The sequence below is a fragment of the Cannabis sativa genome, chromosome 8, assembly GCF_029168945.1.
Source record: "Cannabis sativa cultivar Pink pepper isolate KNU-18-1 chromosome 8, ASM2916894v1, whole genome shotgun sequence".
NCBI lineage: Eukaryota > Viridiplantae > Streptophyta > Magnoliopsida > Rosales > Cannabaceae > Cannabis > Cannabis sativa.
The window spans coordinates 26,568,397-26,581,359 of record NC_083608.1 but is presented as its reverse complement, the minus strand read 5'-3'; the positions used below and the strand labels follow the sequence as shown (position 1 = coordinate 26,581,359).

The window sequence follows — 12,963 nt, the reverse complement described above, 5'->3', positions numbered from 1 at the left end:
GATTTAATTTGGTTTATTTGAGTTAATTGGACGGTTTAAATAATTTGTAAATCACCCAATATATTCATTGGGTGGTTTGGATTTTCATTGTATTAGTTCGGGTTGTATTTTTTGTCAGTTTATTCGGTTTAGTTTGGGCAGTTTTATTTGGGTTAGGCAATTTGTAAATTTTATTAAACACCTCTAATTCCTGCCAGTAAAAATAGTAGACCGTTTCCTTGTTTTCCACTGTAGAAAACCACAAAGTCTCATTTCGAGCCCAAATCAACCCCACACTTGTTAAAACTCTCCAAAATACCTAAACAAGGTCCAATAAACATAATCCAAGCAACAAAATTAAGAATAACTCAAAATAACAAAATTCACCATTGTTGAGCCAAGTTTGAGTTCTTGCTAACAACTCAATTAAACCTCAAATTCAACTCAAATAAACTTCAATTAACTCAATACTAACCCGAAAAACCATACCCAAACTCAACGTGTTTGGACAAAACCTAATTCAAAGGGATTGCATGCTTGAGCTCGCTAAAACCTCAAAAGAAAAAATTCAAAGAGAAAAGTGCTAGGACCTTATCTCTGATCTTAGCTTCCAATTCTTGTTAGAAATTACCAATAATCATAGAAAAACACCCCTTAATCTCATGGTTTCCTTGGTGTCGAAGTGAAGAGAGAGAACTAGGTTTTGTATTTATTTATATTTTCTAAGGTTAACCTAAATGAAAGGTTATTTAATTGTTTTTATTAAATTTAAAGTTCAGACTATACTAGAAAAATCTCACAAAATCACTAAAAACAAAAGTAAACTCTTTAGGCAAAATTCCAGTTTTACCCTTTATTGTTGTGGTATTCTCAACACGCAAGTATACGTATCGTTAACAAGTAGTAGAGTCACAAAGAGTGAGGTCGATCCCATAAGGATTGTAGTTAAATACTTTAAAATTAAACTTTTACTTCTATTTGGTTATATCGAAATTAAGAAAAAATTAAAATTATTAGAAAACAATAAAAATAAGAAGCAAGTAAATCAATAAAGAAATTAACGGTGATTAAAAGTTAAGGTTTTCGATTTCAATTGCATCTATTGATTATGGTTTAACATGATTCTATTCCAATTACCAAATTCTATGTAATAGCAAATTTAATAAAGTAATTTATAGTCTTTTCAGATATATAAACCTCAATTATATGCAATTTAAGAAGTGTACTATAAATTTAACCTATATTTTACGAAAAAAGGGAGGCATGGATATTGAGAAAAGCACTTATTATTTTTCTTAATTATAGAGATTTTTATTAATAAAAATACTAAACAATTATTAAAATGTAATGTGTTTGTTTTTTTTTTAAAAAAAAAAAATAGAAAAGAAAATCAAAATTGAGGGGAGTTTAAACCATTGCTGACAATGGGAGGAGTGTGTCTTGAGTTGGGGGAAGGGATTTGATCTCATATGTATCTTTTCCTTTTTTTTTTGTTCCTCATTCTTATTTTTGGAAATCGAAGTGGATCAATACAAGTCCTTGAAATATAACCACTAAAAATACAAGTATGATCTTTAAAGGGTAGGGGAAGTTTGCCAAACATAAGAGTGACATGTATGCCACCCAATCAAGTTTATCACCAAAACTTTAAGCTTATTAAATTGTTGGAAAAATATCAAAGACATTTACACTTTTTCTGCTTGGCTTTTTACTCTGAACTATGTCTTCACTCAACATATCCAAAAAAAATAAAAAACCAAACAAAACAAAATTCAAACAATGTTGTAAATGAAATCCCCTAGAAAGATTATCCTCTTGGGTCCATTGCAGTCTCATTTACTCCATATGAGATTTATTCCACCATCTTGGCATTTAAAATAGTTATGCCTCTGGAGGCTCTTGGATTTCCACATAATCATAAGATTAGAAAAAAATGAAGAAAGATCCCCACATCCTCTCCAATGGCTAGGCTCATCCTTGAGTTACTTCTATACATCTACTTTAATACAAAAATAACCAAACAGCAAGCTAGTATATCAACTTTACTAACTGTTTATGAATGTCCAAACATAGAATCAAACTGAAGTTGTTGAGAAAGCTGAATCCGGTTTTCGATTCATGAATGGCAGGCGCCCTAAAAGTCTAGTCCAAAACCCAGAAACCTCTTTTGGATCTGATTGTTTCAAGGGATCCTTAAAGTTAGCTTTCTCACTAAGCTCTTCAAATTCATCCACAAGATTTTGAAGTCTTGCAACAAACTCAATTAGAAGTGAAGAAAATGTTGCTAAAGACAAGGAACTGGCACTTTCATACACTTTTGACTCATGTTCATTAATCATGATACTGGTATTGAATGAAAGCTGTGGCCATGATTTTTGGTTTTTCACATTATCTGTGGACATCTCTGAGATGGAACGATCAATGCCCATGATGGGATTCTGGGTGTCCCATGTTTCACTGAGAGATGTTATCACCAAATTTGCATTTTCATTCTCTCTAGGATCGATGAAACTCTCAGGATCAGGGAAGTCCTTTGGCCGTTTTTCTCCTTGCCAGCTTTCATAATTGACAAGAATGTACGAGTTTTGGTCAATCTTCATTTGTAACTTTTCTGCTGCTTCATGAACTTCAAAAAGTATGTCCGTGGGACTTAATTTCTCCATCTTTTCTACTTTGCTCCCAAGCTCACGCAACACTTTTGCTCCAGCAGTACCAACTCTTTGAAGCTCGCTTCGGAAAACCTGTCTCTTTTCTGCTGGTGCCTACAGATATGCATATTTTATATTACCTTCCAATATAATAGGTACAGTACAGCTAACAGGGAAAGGTAATACATAATGTAGGAAATAGAAACACATCCATTCATAAGTATAATTTTTATTCCATTCATCACAGACAAATTTGTAATGACGACTAAATGTATTTTTCGAATCTTGACTTGCTTTCTACAAGTATAATTTTTATATTCCATTCATCATACCCGACCACACTCAATTTTGAATAAGCAAGCGAATGATGTCAATTTTACTTGAACATGGCTCGAATATATACATTGAGCATATCAACAGAGGCACCACAGAATATTTTAATATGACATTTTGTGATTCATCTAATTTAAGTATTCTAGGAGTAGGTTGCAGTTATGAGAAAGGCTTTAGATTTGTTTCGGCTATACTTCAAATAATTCGATCACATTTTGTTGAAGAAGCTTAATGACACATGTAAATAAAAGGACATTATCTCAAAACTCGAGTTCACTATTGTGTTTGCCATGAAACATGAAAGGCCATACTTGCGAGCAAATATTTCTTAGTTGTGGTTTCATAAGAATTAAAAGGTGTATAAGAAAACTTATAGGTAAAGGGAATATACTTCTTCTCATAACATGCTTATATCATCTATTATATTTTAATGTTTCTTTTTCCTAGATCATAGCCCAGTTTATCAGCTCCAAAATCAATGACAGATAAATAATAAGGCAAGTTACTTCAGGGGAAAGACAGTTCAATCCTACTTTGAAATGTCTCGTAATACTAATAACTGAGGTAAGATGTGCCAATATTAGATTCTATATTTCAAAGAAGAAACCTTCCATCTAAATTTTTGCCTTAAGTACATACATCTCCTATAAGATCATTGTAAAGACTACAGTAGAAAGTTTACCTGAATTTCTGAGAGTATACATCCATGCATTGCCATTACCATGAACGCACAATGCCTTAGTGCACCACTGACTTTGACATAGCTAGACCATGGATAGTTGAAAGTCTTATAAGGGCCATGGGGCGGCTCCCATATTGCAAAGTCCAACTGCCAAAGCAAAAAATAACAATGACAAGGCTCAAAATTTTATAGCTTTTATTTAAAGAAGAGAACTACAGAGCTCGAAAGCACCATCACAACATCAAGCATACCAGAGATTCTTCTCGGCTTGAAGACTGAACAGCAGTTCTATAGCCGCTGTATAATGGATCATCAGAAGCTTGGTATGTAAGAATTTTTGAAGGGATCCTCTCATATTCAAGACACTCCAAATACCTTTTTACACAACCTAATCAAAGAATCTAAAATGGCTTAGTTCTTTGTATCACTTTACAGTTAAAAACAAAAAGAAAACACAAGCAATTTAGTGTCTAAATTAGCATCAGAAGGCTAGTGCAAGTGCATCATCAAACCAATGACATACCTTCCAAAGAGCCAGCAACTTCCTTAAAATTTTTGACCACCAACTTATGTAGATCCTCCCCTGACCAAATGGGGTATATAAATATATTTACAACCAAACATATACAAGCACCTACTGCAATAAGCAGTAACCGATAAAATGCCGTTTGGAAAAAGGATTTACTCCCAGAAACCAAGACGATACAGTATGTCAACAAGAACACACGAAATCCATATTCGTAAGTTTTCATTGTTGGGTACAGTTTGATATAGCTAGCAGAAAATCCTAAAACATTGAAGAAAAAACACAATGAGGACAAGCCATAAGGAATGATCCAAAGGATATCCAAAACACAAAACAAAAGTACTAGTATCTCTAACCAGCTATGAAAATACTGATTACTATGATAACTTCCTCGAATCTCCCTGCTAAAACAGATACTTCTGCAATACCCAAAGCAAGCCCTCCAGCCGAGAATGTTCCCAAAGCACGATTAAATCCTTTGCTAAGAGTTGCCCCTATTACAAAAACAGAAAACAACCCAACGGACTTAACATCTCTAAGCATAAAAATATGATCTGAAAATCACCAAAATCATCATTGAATAATAAAAGAAGATTGAGATAAAAAAATGATCACGAAAGCTAATACCTACGCTGAATTCGAAAACGACGACGACTGTAAGGATTGCCCAGATGGAGTATTGGCCAGCGCTCTTAAGGGGCTCTCTGAAAAAGATAAGCAGTGAAACAATTGATAATGATAAGCCCATCTTAGTAGCGAAGACGACTTTGCGAGGATCAGAGCGACCCATTTCATATAATTGAACAAACATGTTGTGTAAGTAACTCCAAAAGTTGACAAATCCATCGGACATGAATCGAAAGCACCCACACTTGACTCTTTCTTCGCCACCATTCATGCTGTAAGCGCCAAAGTCCGAGTAACCCTTTCTAGAGAGTAATCTTTCTTTGCTTTTCTCGGCAAAACTATGCCTGAAAGACCCAATTTTGGCTGCCATTTCTTCCTCACCCCACCACCACAAGAACGAAAAAAAAAACCCCACAAATTTAAAGATTCATGAAAAGGAGAATAAGGAATGAGATAAAGGGTACGAAACTGAATTATGTATATATATATATTATATGAAATGACTAGCTTTTTTTTCTTTGAATTTTTCTCTTTTTAGGCTTCTCAAGGTGGCTGGCACGATCTCATCAAACAAAGAAATATAGTAATTGATATTGAATAAGAACAGTATTAAAATTTAAAGGTGGAAAAAGGTACGAAACGACGTCGTTTTTGTTTTGGTAATCCGGGATTTCAGATGTTTTGAATGGCGGTTGGAGAAAGACAAAACCTGGGGTCCCCTGAAAAACTTACTGAAACAGAGCAGAGAATGAATTCATTTTTTTTATATAACAAAGGATTATTATGTATTCATTATCTGAATAAGTATAACCCAAATTGTTTCCATATCAACCATAATTACTTTATTATGACTTTTTAGTGATTTTTATTATTAAAAAAAATGATAATAATGTCGTAGAAGATTGGAAATACATTGCAAATAAGCAAAAGTTAGGAAAGAGGCAACGTGGACCCATGTGAAGGAAGTTCCACCACATAACTAGTTTGTAAATTATTTTTTTTTTCTTTCTTACAAAATGGTATTTTATGTTGTTCAATTTGGTTAGACAGAGTTTCGTTTTCTTGTTGTGGATTGATATGTATTGAACAAAAAGATGAAATATTTGGTTATGGAATTGAATAAGGGAAAGAAACTAGACACATATTCTAGAAAATTGTGTACCAAATACAAACCATTTGAGGTCATATAATTTATGTGAAATCTTTGAAGTTGAGAAAGATTGAAAAAGGGAGTGGCCATGACTCATGAATACTTTGGGTCATGAAATTTATGGGTGATTCTGATATTAATCATACCAGAAAGAAAAAGATACACCAACTTCTAGTTTTAAGTCACGGACTTTACACTTGAAGGGAATGAATGAATAGTGGACATGAAGATTTTGTCCCATACCCTGTGTTGATGCCCTTTCCCTAATATTTCCTTCTTTTTTTTTCTTTTAATTGATTGCATGTGATGAAGTAAAAATTTTAGCATATAACATGTTTTGTAATATTAATGATCCCTTACTTTATTGGCAATTTTTAACTCGATAAAGCCCACCAGTTACACTCATAAGAGGAGTTCTTCCATAATGAGGAATAATAGCACTGCCACATAATTACCTCTCCACCTAAAAGGGTACACATTATTATATATTGGAAAATTTTGTTGCTACTTTTGTTCCTATAGCTGGGGATGTTATTATTTTTAGCAATTACTTAGAACACAATTTTTTTTAGTGTGTTGTTCTTATTTATAATAAACATTCTACTTGTTTTTAAAAAATTTAAAACAATTTACAATGCGCGGAGAACTGACTTCAAACATTCAACTGGATGTGTACTTATTCTTTTTGTAAGTCTTTTTTAGTATTATTTATATTGTGTGTACTATAATTAAAGATTGTCGTATATATATAAAAAATTAAATTATTATAAACTTTCAAAATATAAAAAATAGATGCTCCAACTGTAGAGACAAAAATGTTAATCCTTGATAGAATTAGCCTATTTATAAATATATTCAAGAGTAATCCTGGATAGATACTCAAATGACACACATTATGTGCATTAAAAACTAACCATTTATATTATTAAGATCATATCACTTTTAATTACATAAGAATAATTACACATCACTGTTGTTTGTGTAAAAATTAGGGATAATTTTGTAAAAAAATTACATTTCTACGGTTAAAGATTTTTTTTTTTTAATAATTTTTTTATTATAACAATAAGAAAACAACATAAAAATAACATGAAAATAATATTTAAATAACATCAAAACAACAACAAAAAATAACATACATATAATAAAAAATCAACAACAAATTAACATGAATATAACATAAAAAAACCGTACTTTCTGTAAATAAAATCAAAAAATTCGAAAAATGTTTAAAATTTCGTGAAACTGTATTTTTATTATTTTTAGGGTTAATTTCACAAATGCACAAAAACAACAAAAAAAAACAACAAAAATACGGTTTCACGGAATTTTTAAACATTTTTACGATTTTTTTGATTTTATTTACATAAAATACGGTCTTTTTATGTTGAAATTTTGTTCATTTGTTGTTAATTTTTTGTTGTTTTTTTGTTGTTATTTTGATGTTATTTTGATGTTACTTTTATGTTGTTTTTTTGTTGATTTTATGTTGTTTTCGTGTTATTTTTTGAAAAACTGTAAAAATGTAAAAACATATTCTTTGAACGTAAAAATGTAAATATTTTACAAAAAATGGTGCCTTATGTAATTATTCCTTATTTTTATTATTTTTTTTTTGTTTTTTTTGTTTGTGTATTTGTGAAATTATCCCTAAAAATTATGTGTAGTTATGCGCTAAGTTCGAATCTTAGATCTCATGATACAAGGCATGAGGCCCACTCTAGTGCGGTGCTGGTTTTTCTTCCCTAATTCATTCGGCTGTTTATTACTTATTAGGAGAACTATTTCCTTATATTTCCTTCTATGGCGTTAATCATACACTCTTCCCCCTTGTATAGAATATACTCTATAGCCAAATACAATATTCACTTAAAATACACATTCTTCTTGATCTATTTCAATTTAACTTAATACAATTTTTGTCTTCATTTCAGAGCCCACTATTATTTATTTTCTCCCCTGATTCTTCTTGATCTACTTCAATATTATGTGTACTTTTTCTCCTCTTTTTTTTCTTGTAATAATTGAAGCCTGCCATATCACATGGAACTGAAGAAATAGATCATTTGTCCTTCACTAGTTTTCCTTTGTTATTTCAAAGAGAGTTTATTAATACATAAATAAAATTAAAGTGAGTTAGTTTTATTGAATGGAGCCTTGGAAAGTCCCTGTCAGGAAAAGAAGAAGATTTAAGCAAAAAAAAAAAGGCAATTGGTGTTTCTCACTTCCAAGAGTCAGACTTATATTTTGTCAATTTTGTGAGTTGGGTTATCTTCAGCCATATTTCTCCATCTAAAAGTTTTTACATATATGATTATATATTAATAATATCAGATAGTATTAATGGCTTTCAGAAGAAGCACAGCCACATAATTTTTCAATGGAGGAATAAATTAGTTTTTTTAATTTTTAATTGGACTTAAAGATTGAGTTTATAAGCTCAGTATTTTTCTGTATTTATTATATAAAATTTGGTGGGATGGGACGAGGCACATATATCAAATATAAAACAGAGTTGGAGAATAGAAAGAAAAACTCTCATTAATCTGAAAATAATCTTAGTACAGAACAGTCTTTATATAGGCGTGATACAAACAGTGAGCTTCTAACTAACAAGCTAACAACCTAACTAACCTTACTTAACAACTTAACAGAAATAACTAACAGTAAAAACAGAAATAATAGTCTAAGCCTAATAATTCCCCTCAAAATGGAGTGTAGATGTTTAATACATCCATATTGGATACAATATTGGAGAAGGGAATTGGCTGTAAGGGCTTAGTAAAAATGTCAGCTAAATTCTTTTGTGAAGAAACACGGAGAAGTTGGATGGATTCTTGCTGAACTTTTTCTCAGATAAAATGGCAATTAATTTTCACGTGCTTTGTCCATTCATAGTGCACTGAATTTTCACTGATGTGTATGGCAGCAGTATTGTCACAGTAAAGGTTGGCTGATATGCTGTGGGAGATACCAAAATCTTTTAGTAGAGCAAGGAGCCAGGTTAGTTCAGAGGTTGCATTGGCCATTGTGCGATACTCAGCTTCAGCTGATGAGCGAGAAACTACTTGTTATTTTTCTTTTTTTGATTTTTAGGAGACAAGAGATTTTTCAAGGAAGATGCAGTAGCTTGAGACTAAACGCCGAGTGTCTTATTCCTTTTATGCTATTTCTCTTAGGGTTAGATTTAAATTATATGACATTAAAAAATTGATAAAAATTGGGCAAAAATCACCTTAAGTGGTCGGCCATAGAGTGGGCCCCACTAAATTAGAATTTTGCCATTTTAGACAACTATTTATTCTTTTCTTTCACAAATGCCATATTTTCCAATTCAACCACTTAAATGTCAAATCTATTTATTGAATAATTAACATTAATTATCACATAAAATTTCTATTTAATTTATTTATTAATTAGACTTAACAAATTCTCTTAATTAATAAATAAACCTTGAAACCTCTTTTCTTAACAATTAAGCCCTAGCTTAGTGAAAAGTCATAAATAAGACATTGTCTAATTTTAGAATTATAATTGATTAATTAAAATCAATTAACTGAGTCTTACAAGCAGTATTGTCTCAACTAGTATGGAGACCATGAACCTATATAACCGAGCTTCTAATAAGTAGATCTAGAATTTACCAAGTGAATTCTCTAACTTATTAATTCCTCCTTGCACCACTATAGATTTTGAATTGCACTCTTAATTATATAAAACGCTCTATATGTTCCACGATATAGACATGCTATGAAATTTAACCATCGTTCTAATCCCAATAATCAAAGATCCTCTATAGATGATTTACACCGAGTAGAGATTAAATTTACTGTTTCACCCGTCAATGTATTTTATCCTTAAAACACTTAGCTTCTTATAAATGATATTTCAGTATACTAATATAATCACTGAAATAAGAGCTCTTCCATTTATCTCTATTAAGCCAAGCTCGAAGGAAATCATCATTTCACTTCTATGTTTAAATAGAAGTCATAGATTCCATATCTATGATTAGCGCTCCCACTCAATTATACTATCATGTTCCCAAGCTGCACGTGTGACCCAAACTAAATGGTAGACTTTAACTAACAACTCTAAGAACACAAGTAACACTCTTCCTACTCAATTATACTATCATGTTCTCAAGCTGTACGTGTGACCCAAACTAAATGGTAGACTTTAACTAACAACTCTAAGAACACAAATAACACTCTTGAGATCGAACCTAACCATATTAGGATTAAGATCTTTTGATCTAAGATCAACTAGTGATATTGACTTAGAAAGATACAACGGTAAGATTATAATATCTTTACCAAGATCAATATCGGTCCGAGTCCAATGTATACTCCATACATCCGATACTAGCATAATTTGCCAATATCCTGGAAAGAACATAAAACTTATCCAAGGTGTAAGTAAGCTTTATCGTTGACTATTATATCAGTGCAAATCCAATGCACTAATGAATCATGGGACATTATCTTTTGAAGCATATAATCACAATTACCTTCCACTATGTTGACATCACTGTAATTGTGAATAACTATATGTTCTAGATTTAACAGAAATTGTATACATTAAACCATAAACATGAAAACTACATGTAAACATAAATCACTTCTAATCTTTTATTGACAACAAATTAGATTATATTGAAATGGGTTTTCTTTAGGGCATAAAATCTTAACAAAAACAACATAAGCTGAAGTTCACTCCACCAAGGAATACAGCTAAAAAGATGCTTGAATATGTGCATGTTGATCTTTGGGGACCATACAAGGTGCCTACTCACTCCGGCAAGCAATACTTTCTTTCAGCAAGTGTCCATGGTCTGCGAGTCCGGAAGCTCGTTTATGTTCTCGGAGGCTCTGGTACTTAAGTTGACATGGAGACTTCACTCAAAGAGGAGTTTATTTCTAACTAACTTAACAACCTCATTTCTTGCAGCCACCGACTTTAGGATCTTAATCTTAAGCCTATAAATACCACCTTGACTTTTGAGATAGAATTACGAATTAGAGATGAGATTGAGAGTTTCAGAGAGAAAAAAGATTGAGAGGAAGAGAGAGAGAGGTGCTGAGAAAAGAGAGAGATTGGGTTTAAATTTTGTAAGAAGAATCTTCTGTAGATGAAGACGATTCTTGAGTATAAAGCGTGAGAGTTTGAAAACTTTGTGAGAACTCAACAAAGAATCTCATCTCGACTATTTAGTACATTTTCTTGCTCAATCAATAAAGAAGGATTACAGGGGTGTTCTAGAACTGGAGTAGAGCCATAGATCACATCGATCTATCGGACTTGAACTAGTTGTTGATTTCTTTATTTTTTTTTTGAATTTTATTATTTTTTGGTTTACATACTCTGTTTGCCCCTATTTTACTGTCAATTGTTGTGCTCGATCTATTAATCTTGTCTTTGCTAATCGTTTGATTGTTTAGAGTTTCATCGACTTGATTTTGTACCTTTATATGTAATTTTCCCACAATAAATAACTTATATTACATTATAATATGAACTAATAATGACAAAGTTGAAAATGATTGGAGAACTCAGATGTACAAAGAGAACAATATGTCATAAAAATTTAAAAGAAAAAAAGTAGTGCTAATTTATTAATATACTTTTGATTCAACAATACTAGAGAACGACGCTTTCTCTTCTTTTCCACTTAAGTCATATCTGAGTCTTGCTTTGCTCAGCACTTTCTAGTTCATGCACAAGAGTTGATGCCTTCTTGCTTTGTTTTTAGGTCAAAGAGAATATTAAATAAGTAAATTAATAGAGAACATATATAATTGGTACTTGTTGTGCTAAAAAAAAAGAATCATATACAAAATAATAAGTGAAAACCAATAAATGAATATGATAGATTTAAATACTACTTTCATAGAGCATGAAAAACATAAGCCCTTTTAACTTTACTAATGCCATAAAATGAACTGCATCAATCTTCATAACTAGAAACCTCCATGTAATTTAACTTATATAAAGGAAAAGCTAGGAAAGACAAAGCTCTTATAACCATGATCGGTCCCACTCGTTTAATATAAAATGAATTATCGGTAAAATGATATTAATACGAGTTCAGATCATACATTGATAGAACACTTCCAAACACCAAAAAAATAAAAAAATTGGTGATTCATCATCTTTCCTCCGTTACAACAGGGTTTAAATGTGGACACCTTATCTTTCCCTAAGTTTATAAGAGGAACCAATTCGACGACTCATCAATTATTGCCATTTTAGAATCAAAGGAATACCTTCTTTCAAAATAAAGAATAATAATAATCAAAGGAAAATAGACCTTGAAAATTTTTATGAAAGATAGACTTCGATGGAGGAGATGACAACAATGACCGATGAGAAATTTGTTGATGAAGTCCTCTGTTGAGAAATTAAAAGAAATAAGTTAGGGTTAGGAATCCAATTCTTTTGCTTTTTTTTTTATACAAAAAAAAATGATGGTATTTTTGATTTAGATCGTACAGAAAGAAAAATAAAATAATATAAGAATTTTTGAATTTGAACAATGAAAAAAATGAAAGGTATAAAGTCCAAGAATAAAGACAAAGGAAAAGATGAAATTAGAAAGAGAGAGATGACCTCAATGAATCTAAATCGATGGTGGTGGGAGTAGTGAATCAATGCTAGAACAATAAATATATTGTGAGAGCAGCGTGGTTTAGGGCAGAGAGAGAGCAACAGGGTTTGGGGGCAAAAAGAGAGGTTTGGGGCATAGATCTAGCAGCGAGGTTTGGGTGGTAGTATGTTGCTGGTTGAGAGAGAGAGAGAGAGCGAGAGGCTTGATCGATGTTATTAGGGTTTGGGGTGGAGAAAGAGAGAGGAGAGTTGGGTTTAGATTTTTGGCGAAATGAGATGTAGAAGTTGAATTAGGGGTTTGGGGTGGTAGTGCATCCCCGGGGAAGAAGGGGTAAACCTCTCGCGCGCGACTATCTGCTAGGTTTTCAAAATATTGGGGGGGGGGGGAAGAGACGAAATGAAATATTTTTTG

At 31.9% G+C, this 12,963-nt stretch overlaps 1 protein-coding gene and 1 long non-coding RNA gene across 2 annotated transcripts; both read right to left on the bottom strand.

Annotated features, from left to right (window-relative positions):
- Positions 1-1,611: 1,611 nt before the first annotated feature.
- LOC115700856 (aluminum-activated malate transporter 4) lies at positions 1,612-5,825 on the bottom strand. The gene is made up of 6 exons (XM_030628520.2): positions 4,796-5,825; positions 4,525-4,662; positions 4,166-4,429; positions 3,894-4,030; positions 3,643-3,789; positions 1,612-2,741 (listed from the first exon to the last, which is right to left on the bottom strand). The coding sequence occupies exons 1-6, from the start codon at positions 5,163-5,165 to the stop codon at positions 2,055-2,057; spliced, it is 1,743 nt and encodes a 580-aa protein (XP_030484380.2). The 5' UTR covers positions 5,166-5,825; the 3' UTR covers positions 1,612-2,054.
- A 6,077-nt stretch (positions 5,826-11,902) lies between these two features.
- Positions 11,903-12,917, bottom strand: LOC133030218 (uncharacterized). Its single transcript, XR_009684089.1, has 2 exons — positions 12,555-12,917; positions 11,903-12,335 (listed from the first exon to the last, which is right to left on the bottom strand). It is a non-coding gene; the product is annotated as an uncharacterized LOC133030218 (long non-coding RNA).
- Positions 12,918-12,963: the final 46 nt, after the last annotated feature.